This window comes from Schistocerca americana, chromosome 10 (genome assembly GCF_021461395.2).
Source record: "Schistocerca americana isolate TAMUIC-IGC-003095 chromosome 10, iqSchAmer2.1, whole genome shotgun sequence".
Classification (NCBI taxonomy): Eukaryota; Metazoa; Arthropoda; class Insecta; order Orthoptera; family Acrididae; genus Schistocerca; species Schistocerca americana.
In genome coordinates this window covers 106428717-106452184 of record NC_060128.1, presented here as the reverse complement: position 1 = coordinate 106452184, position 23468 = coordinate 106428717, and the positions used below count along the sequence as shown (strand labels likewise).

Below are 23468 nucleotides of genomic sequence, written 5' to 3'. Positions count from 1 at the left end.
CATAACTAGTGAGCAGGGACTAAATAGAATTGGGGAGAAGAGGAGTTTGTGGCACAATTTGTCAAGAAGAAGGGATCGGTTGGTAGGACATGTTCTGAGGCATAAAGGGATCACCAGTTTAGCACTGCAGGGAAACGTGGAGGGTGAAAACTGTAGAGGCAGAGCAAGAGATGAATACACTAAGCAGATTCAGAAGGATGTAGGTTGCAGTAGTTACTCAGAGATAAAGAGGCTTGCACAGCTCAAAGTAGGATGCAAAGCTGCATCAAACCAGTCTTTTTACTGAAGACCACCATAACAACATCAACAACAACATAAGTTCCAGTCATTGGGCTAAAATGACAAAGGGAGTCCCACAGGGTACAATTTTGGGACCACTCCTATTCCTTATACAGGGTGAGTCAGGAGGAGAGGTACATCTTTGAGAGATGATACTAGTGGTGATTCTGAACAAAAGCTCCTAATAAACGTAGGCCCTTTTTTATCCGTTTAGCTGTAAACCGATGAAAATAATTAGGAATGGGAAATGCGTAACGTCGTCCTTACTAACTGTGTCAGTAGGCAGATAACTTGTGCATGGTGCAGTTGTTTCCCTCAAGTCTCAGTGCGACAGTGCTTGTCGCAGTGCACGGTACTACAGTGTTGTTCCGTGAACAACGAGTATAGTTTTGTGTAGTGAAAACGCAACGGATCTTCACACATGCCGACTATGTTGACAAACGTGGAAAGCAACCCCACTACTAGCTCTAGAGGAATTGCTGCCCAGCTTGGTATTCCCCAAACACGAGTGATAAGCACAGTACTCGAGCACGGTCTGTATCCCTTTCATCGGCAGAGTCTACAACATCTGCTCGAAGGAGATGTTGCCGCCTGGCAAAAATTCTGTCAGTGGATCATTGCAAATGAGCTATTAATTCCACGTATTCTGTTCACTGATGAGTCAACATTTACCCGCAACGAAATCAACAACTCGCACAACTCTCATGTACGGGCAAATGAAAATGTGCGCGCTACTGTGGAAAGGAATTTTTAACGACGTTTCTCAGTCAATGTGTATTATTGATGACCATCTCATCGATCTAGTTGTTATAGTATCCGTCTTACTGGGACACTGTATCTTGAGTTTCTTCAAAATGTGTTACCGGAATGTGTGGAGGGTACCCCTTTCTCGTATGTACACTACTGGCCATTAAAATTGCTACACCACGAAGATGACGTACTACAGACGCCATATTTGACCGACAGGAAGAAGATGCTGTGATACGCAAATGATTAGCATTTCAGAGCATCCACACACGGTTGGCGCCGGTGGCGACACCTACAACGTGCGGACATGAGGGAAGATTCCAACAGATTCCTCAAACACAAACAGCAGTTGACCGGCGTTGCCTGGTGAAACGTTGATGTGATGCCTCGTGTAAGGAGGGGAAATGCGTACCATCACGTTTCCGACTTTCATAAAGGTCGGATTGTGGCCTATCACGATTGCGGTTTATCGCATCGCGACATTGCTGCTCGCGTTGGTCGAGATCCAATGACTGTTAGCAGAATATGGAATCGGTGGGTTCAGGAGGGTAATACGGAACGCCGTGCTGGATCCCAACGGCCTCGTATCACTAGCAGTCGAGATGACAGGCATCTTCGCCACATGGATGTGATAGATCGTGCAGCCACGTGTCGATCCCCGAGTCAACAGATGGGATCGTTTGGAAGACAACAATCATCTGGACGAACAGTTGATGACGTTTGCAGCAGCATGGACTATCAACTCGGAGACCTCGGCTGCGGTTACCCTTGACGCTGCATCACAGACAGGAGCGCCTGTGATGGTGTACTCAACGGCGAACCTGCGTGCACGAATGGCAAAACGTCATTTTTTTTTCGGATGAATCCAGGTTCTGTTTACAGCATCATCATGATCGCATCCGTTTTTGGCGATATCGCGGTGAACGCACATTGGAAGCGTGTATTCGTCATCGCCATACGAGCATATCACCCGGCGTGATGGTATGGGGTGCCATTGGTTACACGTCTCGGACACCTCTTGTTCGCACTGATGCCACTTTGAACAGTGGACGCTTCATTCCAGTTGTGTTACGACCCGCGGCTCTACCCTTCTTTCGATACCTGCGAAACGCTACATTTCAGCAGGATAATGCACAACCGGATGTAGCAGGTGCTGTACGGGCCTTTCTGGATACAGAAAATGTTCGACTGCTGCCCTGGCTAGCACATTCTCCAGATCTCTCGCCAATTGAAAACGTCTTGTCAATGGTGACCGAGCAACTGGCTCGTCACAATACTCCAGTCACTAGTCTTGATGAACTGTGGTATCGTTTTGAAGCTGCATGGGCAGCTGTACCTGTACACGCCATCCAAGCTATGTTTGACTCAATGCCCAGGCATATCAAGGCCGTTATTAATGCCAGGGGTGGTTGTTCTGGGTACTGATTTCTAAGGATCTATGCACCCAAATTGCGTGATAATGTAATCACATGTCAGTTCTAGTATACTATATTCTCAAACGAATACCCATTTATCATCTGCATTTCTTCTTGGTGTAGGAATTTTAATGGCCAGTAGTGTACTTTGAGCTCTTTGATGATATTGCTTCACTACACGTAATAAAAATGGCCCCTTTTTATCACACAGTAAAAGCTGAAACAGTGGATTAGTGCAAGATCGGGACAACAACAATACTTATTACACAGTTACTTACTTGCGTTAAGAAAGAGCAGAGTTATTAAATTTAACTACTTCAGACGTTCCGGTAAACATTTAACAATGTCCTAATGGAGTAAAAACTCCGTCCGGACATGCCTTGGAAGGCCCTGCGGTACCGACCGGCCGCCGTGTCACCCTCAGCCCACAGGCATCACTGGATGCGGATATGGAGGGCCATGTGATCAGCACACCGCTCTCCTGGCCGTTTGTCACTTTATGAGACTGGAGCCGCTACTTATCAATCAAGTAGGTCCTCAGTTTGCCTCACAAGGGCTGAGTGCACCCCGTTTGCCAACAGCGCTCGGCAGACCGAATGGTCACCCATCCAAGTGCTAGCCAAGCCCGACAGCGCTTAACTTCCGTGATCTGACGGGAACCGCTTTTACCACTGCGGCAAGGCCGTTGACCCTAATGGAGTACAACTGGTGAATATTTCAGTTATATTGGAAGGTGACGTACCACAATTACAGCACTTCTACGAAGTGGCTGTATATTTCGGCTCTGTAAGCTTTTAGTGCTACTATTTTCAGATGTGGTCTAAACTCTTCATTACATCTTGTGAGGCTTATCATAAGTCCAAGATTAGCCTACACAGCCTTGGACTTACAGTGCTGTTTGGGCTAATATGTGGGTTGTAAAAACTTCTGGGGTGAGAGAATTTTATAACTGCCGACAATTAAGGTTCGCGTTTTCGAATATTCTCTTAGAGTAAGTCTCTCTCAGCTGACTGTTGGGATAGCTCTGACTTCAGTGGCGTGGTTTGGGTGCCGACTGCGTCACAACTTTTCAGTCACTGTTGGGTGTTGTTCTGTTTGATGTCCTCTCTCATGATGGAACGATCAACTCTGAAGTGGATCGTGCAATCATTAGGAAGTTCTAGAAACGATTTCAGCATGTATGTCACCATAAAAAAGGAAAGTCTGCACCCCCGAAAGGAGCTCATAATACTTCACTGGGATGTTCTGTCTCATCCACCATCCAGCCCGGATCCCACATCTTCCAACTTTCATCCGTTCTGCCCAATGGACGATGCACTCTGTAGGGAGGAGTACGTGGATGATGGGGATGTTACTGATGCAGCAAGACATTGGCTCCGACATCAACCAGTAGAGTAGTGCAATAGGGGCACGGTGAGGCGGCGTACAGCCTTCTTATTGAACGGAGATTATGTTGAAAAACAGAGTTTTGTAGCGAAAAGAGTGGGCAATAACATGGTGTACAGGAATCCTGAATGAAACAATCCTGATTGCAGAAAAAAATGTTTTGCGTTACTAATTGAAAGCCCCTTGTGATACGAATGGTATCTAAAAACTTACTCCTCTTCAAATGGCATATTTTCATAGCTTGCCAATACGAAAAAAAATACGGCATTTGAGGTTTGTAAACTTGTAGTCCAACACAACATCTGCTCTGTTGACTCTGACTTTTTATTTATTTTTTTTTTTTTTGTGTCCTCAGTCTTCTGGCCGGCCGCGGTGGTCTCGCGGTTCTAGGCGCGCAGTCCGGAACCGCGCGACTGCTATAGTCGCAGGTTCGAATCCTGCCTCTGGCATGGATGTGTGTGATGTCCTTAGGTTAGTTAGGTTTAAGTAGTTCTAAGTTATAGGGGACTGATGACCACAGCTGTTAAGTCCCATAGTGCTCAGAGCCATTTGAACCATTTGAACCATCAGTCTTCTGACTGGTTTGATACGAATTCCTCTCCTGTGCCAACCTCTTCATCTCAGAGTAGCACTTGCAACCTACGTCCTCAGTTACTTGCTGGAAGTATTCCTATCTCTGAATTCCTATACAGTTTCAACGCTTGTAATTCGCTCTAGTTCCATGGAAGTCATTCCCTGATGTCTTAACAGATGTCCTATCATCCTGTCCCTTCTCCTCGTCAGTGTTTTCCACATATTCCTTTCCTCTACGATTCTGTGCAGAACCTCCTCATTCCTTACCATATCAGTCCACCTAATTTTCAACATTCTGCTGTAGCACCACATCTCCAACGCTCTGGTTCTCTCTGTTCCAGTTTTCCCGCAGTCCAAGTTTCGCTACCGTACAATTCTGTGCTCTAGACTTACATTCTCACAAATTTCTTCCTCAAATTGAGGCCTATGTTTTATATTAGCAGACTTCCCTTAGACGGGACTGCTCTTATTGCCCATACTAGTCTGCATTTAAATCCTCCTTGCTCCATCTGTCACGCATATTTTGCTGCCTAGGTAGCAAAATTTCATAACTTCCTCTACTTCGTGAGCATCAATGCTGATGTTAATGTTCTCTCTGTTCTCATTTCTGCTACATCTCATTAATTTGTGTCTTTCTTCGATTTACTCTCAGTCTATATTCTGTACTCAGCAGACTGTTCATTCCATTCGGGAGATCCTGTAATTCTTCATCACTTTGACTGAAGCATTGTAATGGTTCACCTTCTATAAAAACAGCCAAAATCCGAGAGGATTTTATACTTTTTCAGCGCTGTGTAGCAGGGAATTCCACATTATGATGTCACCAAACTACTCCCACTATGTTATCTTTCATACCTCTTGTGAGGATGGCTTTAGGATAAGCCACATAGTATGAGAAAATAATATGGAAATAGGGCATTATAAAAATGTGATCAGATGTAAAACGTTTTGAAGAAATTATTTGTTACTTTTATTTTGAGCTAGTTCATCAGTGTACATCACTGAGGCTGCTGATTGGTTGTCAGCTCCAGCATCAGTGTGAATGAGTGACAGCAATGTTGTGATGCCAGGCTGGTGGATCCCTGCTGCGGCATCTACTGGGATTACAGAATGACACAACCCACAGTGGTGTTGCAGCAGTATACTGTGACGTGCTGGATGGCATGGCCCAGTGCAATCCATGAACAGTGTGCAAAAGGTGACCAGCCAAGTGCTGGTATTTAGTAGGTGGGTCCGCTGCTCTGGTTCCTGTAGTAGCACAGGCCGACATTTTCCACAGAGGCGCTGAAGGCACTGACCCACCTGGGAGCCACAAAGTGTGTGCTAGGTTAGTCATCGGCAGGTCCAATCAGTACACCATGCTATGTGAACTCAAACGGGAATCGCTGGAGGGATGAAGACGTTCTTTTTGTGAACTGCTGTTGAGAAATTCCAACGGCCCAGGTTTTGTGACAGACTGCACAGTGATAGTTTTCCCTCTAACCATTTTCGAGATGATCGAGAACGTGAATGAGTAGTGTGGCCATCACGAAACTAGACATCTCAAGGTCACAGCTTTGCCCTGCAGTCTGCCGGCGCTAAGTGCCCTGTTGCCATATGTACACCTAACAGCACTGTAGCTCAGCGTCTTGTGTATGTCCTGTGTTTCTGTGCAACATCATATGTTCACATGTGGCTTCAGTCCTCCATGGAATGGTACACTGAAACGTGTTTGGTAGTGAGTGAAAGGCAGGAGCAGGCCGACATGTAGTGCTGCTCCAGTAGGTGTGTGTAAAGAGCAAAAATGCATTTGAAAACCATCTAAAATTTTCGTCGCGAATGTATCCAATGATTTGTTACTGATCTGGCCAACAATAATAATAAAAATTTCGCGCTAGTTCATAAAATGACAACTAAACTTTGTAGTCTTTCTGAACCAGCTGTGTTTCATGTTAACAGAACAACAACGTCGGCAGGCTCTCTAGAAGTGAACATGTGTTTCGATTCTCCAAGAAATGGATATACATGAAGCACCAAAGAAACTGGTATAGGCATGCTTATTCAAATACAGAGAAGGCAGAATATGGCGCTGTGGTCGGCAACGCCTCTACAAGACAACAAGTGTCTGACGCAGTTGTTAGATTGGTTAGTGCTGCTACACTCGCAGGTTATCAAGATTTAAGTGTGTTGGAACATAGTGTAATAGTCGGCATACGAGTGATCTGACACACCATCTACAAGCGACGAAGTGGGAACTTTCCTGTACAAACATTTCACACATGTGCCGTGAATATCAGGAATCTCGCAAAACATCAAATCTGCGACATCAGTGCAGCCAGAAAAAGATCTGGCAACAACAGGACATCCATGTACTGCAAGCCTCTAGAGGGACGGAAGGTTCCAAATGATTAGAAAAGAGCACAGGTAGGTCCAGTTTTCAAGAAGGGTCGTCGAGCAGATGTGAAAAACTATAGGCCTGTATCTATGAGATTCATCTGTTGTAGAATTTTAGAACATGTTTTTTGCTCGTGTATCATGTCATTTCTGGAAACCCAGAATCTACTCTGTAGGAATCAACATGGAGTCCAGAAACAGCGATCGTGTGAGACCCAACTCGCTTCATTTGTTCATGAGACCCAAAAAATATTAAATGCAGGCTCCCAGGTAGATGCCATTTTCCTTGACTTCCGGAAGGCGTTCGATACAGTTCTGCACTGTCGCCTGATAAACAAAGTAAGAGCCTATGGAATATCAGACCAGCTGTGTGGCTGGATTGAAGAGATTTTAGCAAACAGAACACAGCATGTTGTTCTCAATGGAGAGACGTCTACAGACGTTAAAGTAACCTCTAGCGTGCCACAGGCGAGTGTTATGGGACCATTGGTTTTCACAATATACATAAATGACCTAGTACATAGTGTCGGAAGTTCCACGCGGCTTTTCCCGGACGATGCTGTAGTATACAGAGAAGTTGCAGCATTCGAAAATTGCAGTGAAATGCAGGAAGCTCTCCAGAGGATAGGCACTTGGTGCAGGGAGCGGCACCTGACCCCTAACATAGACAAATGTAATGTATTGCGAATACATAGAAAGAAGGATCCTTTGTTGTATGATTATATGATAGTGGAACAAACACTGGTAGCAGTTACTTCTGAAAATATCTGGGAGTATGCGTGCGGAACAATTTGAAGTGGAATGATCATATAAAATTAATTGTTGGTAAGGCGGGTGCCAGGTTGAGATTCATTGAGAGAGTCCTTAGAAAATGTAGTCCATCAACAAAGGAGGTGGCTTACAAAACATTCGTTCGACCTATACTTGAGTATTGCTCGTCAGTGTGGGATCCGAACCAGGCCGGGTTGACAGAGGAGATAGAGAAGATCCAAAGAAGAGCGGCGCGTTTCGTCACAGGGTTATTTGGTAAGCGTGATAGCGTTACAGAGATGTTTATCAAATTCGAGTGGCAGACTCTGCAAGAGAGGCGCTCTGCTTCGCGGTGTAGCTTGCTGTCCAGGTTTCGAGGGGGTGCGTTTCTGGATGAGGTATCGAATATATTGCTTCCCCCTACTTATACCTCCCGAGGAGATCACGAATGTAAAATTAGAGAAATTCGAGCGCGCACAGAGGCTTTCTGGCAGTCGTTCTTCCCGCGAACCATTCGCGAGTGGAACAGGAAAGGGAGGTAATGACAGTGGCACGTAAAGTGCCCTTCGCCACACACCGTTGGGTGACTTGCGGAGTGTAAATGTAGATGTAGATGTAGACAACCACTGAAGAGAATTGTTCAACGTGACAAAAGTGCAAATTGCTGCAGATTTCAATGCTGGGCCATCAACAAGTGTCAGAGTGCGAAGCATTCAACGAAACATCATCGATATCATCTTTCGGAACCGAAGACCCACTTTTGTACCCTTGACACAAGGCTTTACGCCTTGCCTGGGCCTGTCAACACTGACACTGAACTGTTGATGACTCAAAACATGTTTCCTGGTTGGACAAGTCTCGTTTCAAATTTTATCGAGTGGATGGACGTGTACGGAAATGGAGACGACCTTGTGAATCTGTGGACCCTGCACGTCAGCAGAGAACTGTTCAAGCTGGTGGTAGCTCTCTAATGGTATGGGGCGGGTGCTGTTGGAGTGATATGGGATCCCTGATATGTCTAGATACAACTCTGATAGGTGGCATGTTCGTAAGCATCCTGTATGATCACATGCATCCGTTCATATCCTTTGTGCATGTTCTTTGAGAATTTTGTTCTCAGGATGTGTTATAGATATCAATGTCAAATTTGGTCAAAATGTTTGTTGATGTTTCCTCTACAAACTGGAATTTTTTCGACCGTAAGTGTCGAAGAGCAAAGGCGGAAGTGCCGTCGGAATGAAACAAAATTTCGATGTAGACCTCCACACTCGGTATGTCACAGGTCAGCCGGCTCGTCTGAAATCAAAATTGAGTTGACGTTAGCGAAGTATATAAGATTCTTTAGGAGTTGTACCACGCTTAAGTTATTTGGACCATATGAAACAAATAGGGTTTTTTCCTTGATTTTTCAACTTCGTTGGCCTAGTAAAAATATTTATAGTTGATGGATTGGAATAAAAGCGGTACAACTCCTAGACAATTTAGCTAGCTTCGTCGGAAACAAAGAATCATGACAATCGATTCAGTAGATTTGAAGTTACCATACCGAGCAATGAAAAACGTCATTTCGAGAAAACTACGCCAGTCACAATACTACATATAGTATTGACTACATATAAATGCACGTTCAATCTGCTATTTTGGGTCCATAAACTAGTCCTTCCTCTTCCTCACAGAGGGCGTTCTGCTCTATCTGGGCCATCCTGCGCTGCTCCAGAGCCGCTCGTACGCCCGGTGACAAGCAGTTTTAGGCCGCTCGAATCCGGTGGTCGTCCGAATACTTGGCGAACTTCGTCAAATAGAGTCCCAGGGTGACGTCCATCGTTGTCATTGTCTTCAGAGTTGCTGAATACCCTTCGTTGAAGCTGCTTACTGCCAGGAAAGTCGCAATCTCCACAGTCTCCCCACCAGAATGCAAATGCCCGGGAGCCAACTTCCAAACACACACGTTCAAACTTCCATTTGAATTTTGTGTGTTTCCTCCCAAGCACCGATACAATAACTCGTCCTCCGAAAGAAAAGAACTGGTGCGTGAGTAAGGCCGATTTCAGGCAGGTGCAAAAATTTGTTCAATCGCGAATAACAAACATTTCCGTTCCGCGTTCGGAAAAACCGTTTCAGGGGTGGATTCTAAACGCTTTTATGGATCCAAAGGGGCAGTTAAAAAAATCGATTTTTTGAACCAGAAGACAGTAAACCTCCCCTTAATAATCCTTCACTGGCACCTACTGGAGACCTCTGACTTGTCGCAGATCGAGTCACTGCTCACCCACACCCAGCAGTGGTGACCCATCTAGATCCTGACCTCAACGACCTGCCACCATGGTTCAATGCAGCGTCTGACCCCCATGGGTTCCCATAACTTTGGAGTGGCACTTGGAACACTGCTACAATGCTACAATAAAATATCTGGGATGTCACATCATTAATTCAAACCGAAGTGAGGAAAATGTGTTTTCAAGCCGGGTCCTATATGAGGGTCAGGCTGAATGCGTTGCTTGTAGTAACAATCACAGAGCGAGCACCAATGTATTCTCAATTTAGTACACAGTACCTGCTTCCATATGATTTTCATGGGCGTACAAGACTACATGTACTCATTTCCTGAAGCAAAGTTAAACATTAACTTAGTTTTACTTAAATGAAATACCCAAACACAGAGTACATGTGTTGCCTATCAGAAAACTAGCCACAGGCTGGGTAGAGTGAGCTGTCCTAACTCTTTCCCTCCTGACCGCTCACGGCACATTCACAGTTGATCAGCCCTGTCCGTCAATCACTTGCAACATGAAACTAATTCTTTAATTATCCTTGAAAGCCAGTTTAGAATAACTGAAGCTGTAATACCCAAAGGCGGATAGTCGTCTTCGGTTCTCTGGTAGAATTTTGGGAAGATGTGGCTCATCTGTAAAGGAGACGGCTTATAAAACACTAATACGACCTATTCTTGAGTACTGCTCGAGCGTTTGGGATCCCTAACAGGTCGGATTGAGGGAGGACATGGAAGCAATTCAGAGGCGGGCTGCTAGATTTGTTACTGGTAGGTTTGATCATCACGCGAGTGTTACCGAAATGCTTCAGGAACTCGGGTGGGAGTCTCTGGAGGAAAGGAGGCGTTCTTTTCGTGAATCGCTACTGAGGAAATTTAGAGAACCAGCATTTGAGGCTGACTGCAGTACAATTTTACTGCCGCCAACTTACATTTTGCGGAAAGACCATAAAGATAAGATAAGAGAGATTATGGCTCGTACAGTGGCATATAGGAAGTCATTTTTCCCTTGTTCTTTTTGGGAATGGAACAGGGAGAGAAGGTGCTAGTTGTGATACGAGGTACCCTCCGCCACGCACCGTATGGTGGATTGCGGAGTATGTATGTAGATGTAGATGTAATTAGATACAAGTCAGTGTGGATAAGGTATTCAGTATTCTTAGAATAGTGTATAACCACTTAAATACTAAATATAGACACTAAAAATTAATTATCTTGGCGCCAAGTCTCATATGGGATTCACTGGTCTCTGTCGACACTTTTAACAGAACTCAGCATGTTCTCCTACCATTTCAGTGCTTACTGGCTAACGGTTAGTTGTTGACTTGGTAGGATGAACACAGAATACTGTGGCCAATAGATGCGCAGTCAGCGGCGCGAGGGGGGAAGATTGCTAGTGGTGGGGGTTGCGAGAAGGCAGTCATTCAAATGCGGGGGAAATGCTGAACACTGTAGGGGAAGCACCGTTCTGAAATGAAGCCTGCGATCACATTTTTAAAAAAATATTAAGTGGAACCGCTCCATGCACACACTTGCATGGTGACCATCCAAAAGGACCTATTGTCACCTCAGACTTGCCTAGTAACCAAAAAGAATTCCGCTGAAAATGCAACAAAAGTGGCGATTTATCTTTTCCTAACTTTTTAACCATTTGCAACTCAGAGAAGCGTCACGAGTGGCGAATTTTGGGTTATAGTTACATTTCTCTTGTTGCAGTGTTAAAATTTGCTTCTTTTGCCAAAACACAGCGGAGTTTACACAAGTCACCTCACTAAAATATGCTGTGCAGTCGCAGTTGCGTGAGATTCCTGAAACAGTGCTTTATTAAATGACGAGCTAAGGACAAATAAGAGCAATAGCTTACGTAGAAGCACCTCCTCAGTAGAAAAAGAAAAGTGTAATGTCTTCACTTATGTTGATCCAAAACCCACAGCATTCCTCATTTCATCAGTTATCGATGGCCCTTAAAAATTACATTCTTTCATCAATAAGGTCTGCAATTACTGGAATAATGGGGTAGGTAATCCTGTTCCCTATAGCGGCCATGTGGCAGGATGCTCTCGTCTTTGTGTGGTATCACTTGACAAAATCTCGTTTCGATATCTCAAACCATTTAAGAAGTGTGGGGAATGTTATGGATATTTGAGTCTGGTTTTCTCGTTGCTGCAAGAGATCGCAAATAAGTGTGCTACCAAAGATCACTCTTCTCGAGATTGCTGACAGATAGAGATGTCCACCAAAGTGTAACGAGTAATTCAACATAAAATTCATACGCAGCAACATATTACACAATATGCACCAAACACAAAATCCTAGAAACTCCTATTTGTCATTGCAAACGCATTCAAATTTGTATTAGAACAAATAAGCCCTCCGTCACAAATATTAAGCCAAAATTGAGCAGGTTTCGACGCTACTATGAGCTAGACTAACTGTTCTAAAACATATTAGGTATATAATACATTAATAAAATTAAAGTTTGTACTGACTGGAAAAAGAAGCAGTACTTACAAGTCATATATTAAAAAAGATCGAAGCCGGAAAGGCGACGTCATGAATAGTTGTAAGTAAGATGATGAGTCGCTAAGGGCTGCTCGTACTTTAGTGAACAAGGGCTGCAACAAGACTGAGGTGCCCACGTTAGAAAGTGCGGGCAAGTAAACACGGTGTTGCTACGAGCGCCATCTAGTAGCCGCAGAAACAACTAGGCAACTGTACATTCAAAATTAGACACATGAAATTGTGATGCAGCTCATTCAGGCATAACGTAAGCAATAATAATATTAGGATTAAGTTACATATTTATCTGCTTTAAACAGAAATACTTTTTGTAACGTAAAAAAACGTTAGTTATGACATACAAGAAAACAGCAAAGATGTAACAGGAAAACAACATTTCGGTAAACTGCATGAGGAAATCTGAATCAAAGATCAAGCAATGGCTTGGCTTTTTATTTCGCAGCTGCAGCTGTTCGTTGAGAATGAGGCCATCATGACGAGAGAGGTTTGAAAATTTCCAATTCCTCTAAAACATCCAACCTACGCCCCTTCTTTTCAGTATGCAGAATATTGTTATCGCCTATGGCTTTAGGCACGTGTCCAGTAATTAAGAGATGATCGGCAAAGGATGAATTTAGGGGACTGGTCCCGTTATTTCTCAAAAGATGTTCTTTATATCTGATGGTGAAAGCACGTCCAGGTTGCCCCATATAATAGGAGGAGCAGGTATCGCAGATGATCTTATAAACGCCAGAACTTTGTGTAGGGGAACGAATGGATTTCAAATTATGAATGAAGTTTCTCTTTAGATTATTATTAGTAGAGAAGGCAACATTGCAGTTGTATTTGTTGCGAAGCATGCGCTGAATATAATAGGAAATGGGTCGTATGAAAGGAATAGAAAAACGTTTTTTTGGGTTAATTTCAGTGCATGAGGTGTTGAGCGTGGTAGTTCTCGCAGTCTTCTTTTTTAGGATATCGTCCACCATGTTAGGCGTATATTCATTACTGGCTGCTATGGTTTTAAGTAAATTAATCTCCTCATTAAACTTTTCTGTTGAAAGTGGTATAGAGGTGGCTCGGTGGACGGCAGAGTGAAAAAAAGGCTATTTTTTGAGACTGTGGATGATAGAGGAAGCAGGCACGAATTTGTCAGTACTTGTAAATACTGCATCTTTTTCCAGTCAGTACAAACTTTAATTTTATTAATGTATTATATACCTAATATGTTATAGAACAGTTAGTCTAATTCTGAAGACGACGCTCACAGTAGCGTCGAGACCTAGTCAATTTTGACTTAATATTTGTTCTAATATAATTCTGACACGGTCACTGGACCTTAGCAGCTATGATCAAAGTTTTATGGTATTCAAATTTCTTACAGAGTCTTACTTAATTGCAAACAACACAATAACTATGACCACTATGGAAATGGTGGGCACATAATCCTAAAGGTGAGGCAAAAATATTTTTTTTTTACACAGTAGTATGTGTAAATTGTTTGAGAAAGGTTGCAGGACGTGCTCTTCGAATTATCACAGTGTGCCATCAATTGGCCAAAAGCTGGTAAACACTATTGGCATCCTATTCAGAGCAAACAAATGAACCCGCCCAGTGCTCTGAACGACAAATGGGCAACGTGCATCGTGCATCGTAGCCTCCATGAACTCTAATTTCCTGTTCTTGCCTGCTCGCAAAATTGCAGCACCTCAAGCATTCAGATAAGACGCCATTAAACGTGGCTCGAAATGTGACATAAATCATCGAAGTTAAGCGCTGTCGGGCTGGGCTAGCACTTGGATGGGTGACCATCCAGTCAGGCGAGCGCTGTTGGCAAGCGGGGTGCATTCAGCCCTTGTGAGGCAAACTGAGGAGTTCCTTGGCTGAGAAGTAGCGGCTCCCGTCTCGTAAACTGACATACGGCCGGAAGAGCAGTGTGCTGATCATCTAAATCTACATCCATACTCCGCAAGCCTCCTGACGGTGTGTGGCGGAGGGTACCTTGAGTACCTCTATCGGTTCTCCCTTCTATTCCAGTCTCGTATTGTTCGTGGTAAGAAAGACTGTCGGTATGCCTCTGTGTGGGCTCTAATCTCTCTGATTTTATCCTCATGGTCTCTTCGCGACATATATTTAGGAGGGAGCAATTTACTTCCTGCTTGACTCCTCGGTGAAGGTATGTTCACGAAACTTCAACAAAAGCCCGTACCGAGCTACTGAGCGTCTCTCCTGCAGAGTCTTCCACTGGAGTTTATCTATCATCTCCGTAACGCTTTCGCGATCACTAAATGATACTGTAACGAAGCGCGCTACTCTCCGTTGGATCTTCTCTATCTCTTCTATCAACCCTATCTGGTACCGATCCCACACTGTTGAGCAGTATTCAAGCAGTGGGCGAACAAGCGTACTGTAACCACTTCCTTTGTTTTCGGATTGCATTTGCTTAGGATTCTTCCAATGAATCTCAGTCTGGCACCTGTTTTACCGACGATCAACTTTATATGATCATTCCATTTTAAATCACTCCTAATGCCTACTCCCAGATAATTTATGGAATTAACTGCTTCCAGTTGCAGACCTGTTATATTGTAGCTAAATGATAAGGGATCTTTCTTTCTATGTATTCGCGGCATATTACACGTGTCTACATTAAGATTGAATTGCCATTCCCTGCACCATGCGTCAAATCGCTGCAGATCCTCCTGCATTTCAGTACAATTTTCCATTGTTACAATCTCTCGATGTACCACAGCATCATCCGCAAAAAGCCTCAGTGAACTTCCGATGTCATCCACAAGGTCATTTATGTATATTGTGAATAGCAACGGTCCTACGACACTCCCCTGCGGCACACCTGAAATCACTCTTACTTCCGAAGACTTCTCTCCATTGAGAATGACATGATGCGTTCTATTATCTAGGAACTCTTCAATTCAATCACATAATTGGTCTCTACTCGATATGCTCTTACTTTGTTCATTAAACGACTGTGGGGAACTGTATTAAACGCCTTGCGGAAGTCAAGAAACGCGGCAGCTACCTGGGAACCCACGTCTATGGCCCTCTGAGTCTCGTGGACGAATAGCGCGAGCTGGGTTTCACACGACCGTCTTTTTCTAAACCCATGCTGATTCCTACAGAGTAGATTTCTAGTCTCCAGAAAAGTTATTATACTCGAACATAATACGTGTTCCAAAATTCTACAACTGATAGACGTTAGAGATATAGGTCTATAGTTCTGCCCATCTGTTCGACGTCCCTTCTTGAAAACGGGGATGACCTGTGCCCTTTTCCAATCCTTTGGAACGCTACGCTCTTCTAGAGACCTACGGTACACCGCTGCAAGAGGGGGGCAAGTTCCTTCGCGTACTCTGTGTGAAATCCAACTGGTATCCCATCAGGTCCAGAGGCCTTTCTCTTTTTGAGCGATTTTAATTGTTTCTCTATCCCTCTGTCGTCTGTTTCGATATCTACCATTTTGTCATCTGTGCTACAATCTAGAGAAGGAACTACAGTGCAGTCTTCCTCTGTGAAACAGCTTTGGAAAAAGACATTTAGTATTTCGGCCTTTAGTCTGTCATCTGCTGTTTCAGTACCATTTTGGTCACAGAGTGTCTGGACATTTTGTCTTGATCCACCTACCGCTTTGACATAAGACGAAAATTTCTTAGGATTTTCTGCCAAGTCAGTACATAGAACATTACTTTCGAATTCATTGAACGCCTCTCGCATAGCCCTCCTCACACTACATTTCGCTTCGCGTAATTTTTGTTTGTCTGCAAGGCTTTGGCGTTCGTTGATTGTTCTGACGTAGTTAAGTAGTTAGAAGTGTGACACAAACACCACAAAATGGTAATGGCCACGTGTCGATACGTGGCAGATGGCATGGCCTACCCGGATGCCAGTGGGGCTGAGTAGTGGTATTGTTTGGCAGGTGGTTCGCTGCTTCAGCACCTGAAGGAGCACCGGCTGACGCTGTCCACAGGAGAGCTGACGGCCATGTGCCGTGACGCGGCTGAGGGGATGGCCTACCTGGAGGCTATGAAGTGTGTGCACCGCGACCTGGCCGCCCGCAACTGTCTGCTGGGTGAGTCTCAACCATCTCTTCTGTGAGCTATATGAGCTGATGTCTTTTGGATAGCGTGGATAGCAATGTGCGGCTGTTAGCTGATGATGGTGTGGTGTACAGGAAGGTGTCGTCGTTGAGTGACTGTAGGAGGATACAAGATGACTTGGGCAAGATTTGTGATTGGTGTAAAGAATGGCACCTAACTGTAAATATACGAGGGCCGTTCAGAAAGTAGCCTCCGGTTGATTTAAAAAAAATACACCAAGTTAAATAAAAATATTTTAATATATACATCTTACAACTACATCTTTGCACTATTTTTCTACATAGTCTCCATAGCGATTGAGGCACTTATCGTATCTCTTCACAAGCTTTGAAATTCCTTCTGCATAAAAATCACCCGCTTGTGCCTGGAGCCAGCCTGTGACCGCATCTTTGAGCTCTTCGTCGTCATCAAACCGCTGTGACCCGAGCCATTTCTTCAAATGCATGAAGAGGTGATAATCACTTGGCGCCAGGTCTGGGCTGTAAGGTGGATGGTTGATAACGTCCCACTTGAAGGACTCAAGAAGGGCCGTTGTTCTGCGAGCAGAGTGAGGACGGGCGTTATCGTGCAAAAAAACGATACCGGTAGTCAGCATACCACGGCGTTTGTTCTGTATAGCCCGTCGTAACTTTTTTATTGTTTCACAGTACACGATTCTGTTTAACAATGGTTCTCCTTCGTCCTCATAACGTGACAGAAAGTCTAATGCAGAGGCCATTCTTTGAGTTTTGTGGTGGTCGGTAAGAATTTTGGGCACCCATCGTGCACAGAACTTACGGTAACCCAATCTTGCTGTCACTATCTCGTACAAGAGAGTCTTAGAAATCTGTGGAAAACCAGTAGACAACTCCGACATTGAGAAACGTCGATTTTCACGAACTTTTGCATCAACTGTCTGAACGAGTTCGTCAGTCACCAATGATGGTCTACCACTCCTCTCTTCATCATGAACGTTTTCTCGTCCACTTTTAAATAAACGTACCCATTCACGGTCAACTCCTTCACTCATAACTCTTGGTCCGTACACGGCACAAAGCTCACGATGAATAGCTGCTGCAGAATATCCTTTGGCTGTAAAAAACCTTATGACAGCACGCACTTCACATTTGGCGGGGTTTTCTATTGCAGCACACATTTCAAACTGCCACAAAAACTAAACTAGCGCAGGTACGACGTTCACTCGACCACGGCTTGATGCCGACTGACCTGTTGAGTGCGTGAACGCACAGATGGCGCCGCTACTCCCCCCACAACCCGCACTGTGACCAATCGGAGGTTACTTTCTGAACCGCCCTCGTAGATAAATGTAAATTAATGCAGATGAATAGGAAAAAGAATCCCGTAATGTTTGAATACTCCATTATTAGTGTAGCGCTTGACACAGTCACGTCGATTAAATATTTGGGCGTAACATTGCAGAGCGATATGGGGTGGGACAAGCATGTAATAGCAGTTGTGGGGAAGGCGGATAGTAGTCTTCAGTTGATTGGTAGAATTTTGGGAAGATGTGGTTCATCTGTAAAGGAGACCGCTTATAAAACACTAATACTACCTATTCTTGAGTACTGTTCGAGCGTTTGGGATCCCTATCAGGTCGGATTGAGGGAGGACTTAGAAGCAATTCAGAGGCAGGCTGCTAGATCTGTTACTGGTAGTTTTGATCATCACGCGAGTGTTACGGGAATGCTTCAGGAACTCGGGTGGGAGTCTCTAGAGGAAAGGAGGCGTTCTTTTCGTGAATCGCTACTGAGGAAATTTAGAGAACCAGCATTTGAGGCTGACTGCAGTAAAATTTTCAGCGGAAAGATAACAAAGATTAGGTAAGAGAGATTAGGACTCGTACAGAGGCATATAGGCAGTCATTTTTCCCTTGTTCTGTTTGGGAGTGGAACAGGGAGAGAAGATGCTAGTTGTGGTACGAGGTACCCTCCGCCACGCACCGTATGGTGGATTGCGGAGTATGTATGTAGATGTAGATGTAGAACATTTCTCAGCCTGGTACAGTGAATGGTACTCGTGCGTCCTGTTGATTAATTTGCATTGCATCCTCATTCAACGACAAGGTAGATGTCTGCAGTAATTTCCATTGTAAGGGATTCACTGAAGTAGTGTTGTGTGCATTTCACGCAAATTGACAAGCTGAAGTATTGTGCTCTCATAAATACTTTGTTTCGCACACGAACTTTATTAAAATTTGGTTACAGTTTTCATTAGTCTACCTCTTCACCGGCAAAAGTCAGGAGACATTTGCCTTAAGGGGGGTAGGACGTCAAACGCGCCGTCTTGGAGCAGCAGAGACACCACAGGACATTTTAATTTCCACTGTCCATACTTTAACGAATAAGTTCATAAAACTTTGTCAGCATAACCAGAAAGGATTCAGGATTCACAATCATAGCAGTGGGAGTTCAAAAAAATAACAAAATAATTTTCTTACATGTGAAAGTTCATCATATTTTCACTTCTATTGGCTGCATTTGTTGCTATAGGTACACGTTTCTTCATAAGTCAGAGAGATTCTTCGATGAATTTTGCACAGCATACAAACCATACTTACAGGTGTATGAAACTCTAGAAATTATTTTATTTATAAAAATGAATGTGCTGTAACACTTTAAACTTCATCTTTAGAAAAAACTCAAATTTTATAGTTAATTATCTCAATTTTTACCACAGTTTTTAATATATTTTAGAGTTTCATACACCTGTAAGTATGGTTTGTATGCTGCGCAAAATTCATCGAAGAATCTCCCTTACTTGTGAAGAAAAGTGTACCTATAGCAACAAATGCAGCCAATGGTAAGTGAAAAAACGGTGAAATACAAATGTAAAAAAAAATTATTTTCTTATATTTTTGAACTTCCACCACTATAAGTGTAAATCCTGAATCCTTTTGTGGTCATTCTGACAAAGTTTTATGAATTTATTTTTGAAATTATAGACAGTGGAAATTAAAAATTCCTGTGGTGTCTTTCCTGCTCCAAGTCGTCCCGTTTGATGTCCTAACCCCCTTAACTGAACACTGTCTACAGTGATCAAAGGAAAGGTCTTCTGCAGACCACATAATTGTAGTAAAAACTCCTACAAATGTTTTTTTTATTTCCCTCTTTTTCTACCTTTCCCTTTTTTCTCCTACCTACACCTCACAATTTAGCCTCTCCCACACTTTCTGCCTCTTCAATACCCACCTCTCTTCTTACATCACTTCCTCTCCTCTCTCCATCATGCCATCTTTCCCATATGTAGCAGCAATGCTTGAAGAACAACTGAATATTTCCATGGCTGATTAACGACATATGACTTCAGCCCAGAAACGCCACCTGGTAATACGAACTCTGCTGCAGTCTAGAATGTGCCCTTGAGCAATTTTGTTAGCCGGCCACTTCGGCCGAGCAGTTCTAGGCGCTTCAGAACCACGCTGCTGCTACGGTCGAATCCTGCCTCGGGCATGGATGTCTGTGATGTCCTTAGGTTAGTTAGGCTTAAGTAGTTCTAAGTCTAGGGGACTGATGACCTCAGACGTTTAGTCCCATAGTGCTCAGAGCCATTGGAACAATTTGAATCAACTTGTTTCGTGTTGGCCCAGGAGAGAACAACCTGGTGAAGATATCGGACTTTGGCATGTCCCGCGAGGTGGAGGACTACTACATGGCCCACAACCTACGCCAGGTGCCGGTCAGGTGGACGGCTCCTGAGGCCCTCCAGATGGGTGAGTAGCGGTCTGTTGTTCATGCAGTTGATAGTAACCTAGTAAAGATATCAGATTTGGCGGTTCCTTTGAGCTGGAGAACTGTTACACAGCTTACAGCCTGTGCTGGGCGCTGGTTAACTGGGTGGCTCCTGAGGCTCTTGTGTCTTGACAAATTTCATGATTCTAAGTCAATGGGAGGTAACCCATTGCGATTGATGCGCGAATTTGAGAGTTGGAAATGTTTTACATCCCTATCTACATACACTCATGCTCATAAATTAAGGATAATTGCAGAATGTGGTGCCACACAACGTGGCACTACACAAAACTGGCGCTAGTAGCATAGGCACATAGGGAACACAAACGACACAGATCTGTAAGTCCACGGTATTGGTTACAAGTTGAGAAAACCGTTCCAAAACACATGTGCTACAAAACACCACTATTTCCTGCGCATGTACCCCAACATCAATATGGGATATGATCACCATGCACACATACACAGGCCGCACAACGGGTTGGCATACTGTGGATCAGTTGGTCAGGCAGCTGCTGGGGTACAGCCTTCCATTCTTTCACCAGTCCCTGTCGGCGTTCCTGAAGTGTCGTAGGGGTTTGAAGATGTGCAGCGATACGTCAACTGAGAGCATCCCAGAGATGCTTGATGGGGTTTAGGTCTGTAGAACAGGCAGGCCACTCCATTCACTTCGTACCTTCTGTTTGAAGGTACTCCTCCTCGATGGCAGCTCAGTGGCACCATGCGTTATCGTCCATCAGGAGGAAGGTGGGATCCACTGCACCCCTGAAAAGGCGGACATAATGGTCCAAAATGACGTCCCAATACACCTGACTTGTTACAGTTCCTCTGTCAAAGACATGCACGGGTGTACGTGCACCAACCATAATCCCACCCCACATCCTCCAACCACGACCTCCATATAGGTCCCTTTCAAGGACATTAAAGTGTTGATATCTGGTTCGTAGTTCGCACCAGATGAAAACGTGGCGAGAATCACTGTTCAGACTATACCTGAACTCGTCTGTGAACATAACCTGGGACCACTGTTCCAATCACCATGTACTTTGTCCTTGACACCAGGCTTTACGGGCTCTCCTGTGACCAGGGGTCTGTGGAATGCACCTTGCAGGTCTCTGGGCGAATAAACCATGTCTGTTCAGTCATCTGTAGAGTGTGTGTGGAGACAACTGTTCCAGCAGGGCTACGTGCAGTACTCCATGGCCGTCTGCGGGCACTGATGGTGAGGTATCGGTCTTCTTGTGGTGTTGCTACACTGTGGACGTCCCGTACTGTAGCACCTGGACACGCTTCCTGCCTGTTGCAATCGTTACCACAATCTCGAGAGATCAGACTTTGTGGCACACAGTGGGCCCGTTCTATGACCTGCTGTGTTTGACCAGCCTCCAGTCACCCTCATAACGTCATCAATATGTGTTCTTTGAGCCATATTCAACACACAGTCACCATTAGCACGTCTGAAAACGTGTGCACACTTACTCACTGCACCGTACTCTGACATGCACCAACACACCTCTGCGTATGTGGACTGCTGCCAGCGCCACCGTGCGACGACCGCAGGTCAGATGCACCGCATGGTCAAACCCCGAGGTGATTTAAACCCGCAAACCGCCCACCAGAGTGTTTTTTATCATGTACCAGCATTATCCTTAATTTATGAGCATGAGTCTAGTTAGCCCTTCCGTTTCAATTTATAATATTACAAGCCAAGATCCCTTGATGTGAAAAAGTTTATTTTATGACAAGATTAGATAGTAACAAACTGTCGAGCTCAGATTCTTAGATCTTGTACAACAATTATACGCCAAAAACATATTATCCGAAAAATAAAAATTGTATACCACCAAGAAACACGTACACGTTCAGAAAAAAGAGAACACCTTGAACGACTAGAGGCAGGAAGTTCATATTCATAGGACGTGTTCATTAGTGTGTTCTGCATTTGTGCCTTATACGCATCGATGTCGTCATGCATGGAACAAGTTTACCATGGCATGGGCTATGTGCGCATCATCCACTTCTCCTCCTACGCTTGACGTATGTGCAGAAACATGCTAGACGGCAATGGTGTATAGAACGGCACCATTGGGGACAGGAATAGCATCAGATAGTGTTTCCAGGTGAATCCAGGTTCTCTTTGTTTGAAAATGATGGCCACATTTTAGTTCGCCACAGACAGGGGGAACGGCATCACAATCACTGTGCGACTGTATTTGCACAAGAGATAGAGCGGCAGCTCAAGGGTTTATTGTGTGGGATGCTATTGAGTGCAACAACAAATCACAGTTCGTGCGTGTCCAGAGCACAGAAACCAGTGTGACCCATGTGAATGACATCCTGCGATCTACAGCTATACCCTGTTTTGCACAATACTTCAGACACCATTTTTCAGCAAGGCAATGCACGACCATTTGTTGTGCACAAACATGTGCGTTCTTGGTGTCACAGGACGAGAGCCTTTTGCCCTCGCCAGCTGCATCAACCGGATTGTCGCCTGTCGAAAATGTGTGGGAAATGGTGAAACGATAGGTTCAGTGCAGTGACCCAGTGCCAACCGCAACAGATGAACTATGGAACCAGGTGAATGCAGCATGGACGTCTATGCCATGGGACGCCATTTGTGCCTTATATGCATCGATGTCATCATGCATGGAACAAGTTAATAGGGCCCAAGGTGGACTGTGTACCTACCTACTAGGCAACAGGAAACATGCAGCAGTAAGGTGACTGAAATGCTAGTCATTTCTGCAGAACTTACTAATGTGCATGTCTTGTGAATGTGAACATTCTATCTATAACCGTACAAGGTGTTCTGTTTTTCTGAAGATGAGTACAGAAACATTTTAAAGATAGATTGCAGTAAGGTGAATTTCTTGAGATGAAAACACTGAAGCACTGCACATTCTCTTAAAATCTGAAGGACCTGCACTCAGATGAGAAGTATTGGCACAGGAAAGAGTACATTTCATAGGGTTGAAGAATGTCCCTCCGCTCATTTAAATGGTTAACATTGGAAGATCACAGGCTAAAGTAAGTGCGAGATAAGACATTGCAAATGTGGAATGCTGGTACATTAATAACTGTTGTAACTGGCAGAATGTTGAATGAAAGTGGACAAACGGGCGTGCATTGCATTGTACAGGTGCCAGATGTCAGTTTGTGGGACAGAGTTCCATGTCTGTTGAACTTGGTTGGTCAATACTTGGTCGACAAATGCTGTTTGTGGATGGTGCTGTAGTTGTCGTCCTGTGATGTCCCATATGTGCTCAATTCGAGACAGATCTGGTGCTCCAGCAGAGCAAGGCAAAATGTGGACGCTCTGTAGAGCATGATG

The 23468-nt window shown here is 44.3% G+C and overlaps 1 protein-coding gene across 1 annotated transcript in view; it reads left to right on the top strand.

Moving 5' to 3' along the window:
* LOC124552281 (tyrosine-protein kinase Fer-like) overlaps positions 1-23468 on the top strand; it is a 124993-nt gene that overhangs the window by 84902 nt on the left and 16623 nt on the right. The window contains exons 5-6 of the mRNA XM_047126559.1: positions 16226-16378; positions 19993-20115. Of these exons, the coding sequence (XP_046982515.1) occupies positions 16226-16378; positions 19993-20115 (276 nt within the window). The remainder of the gene's footprint in view (positions 1-16225; positions 16379-19992; positions 20116-23468) is intronic.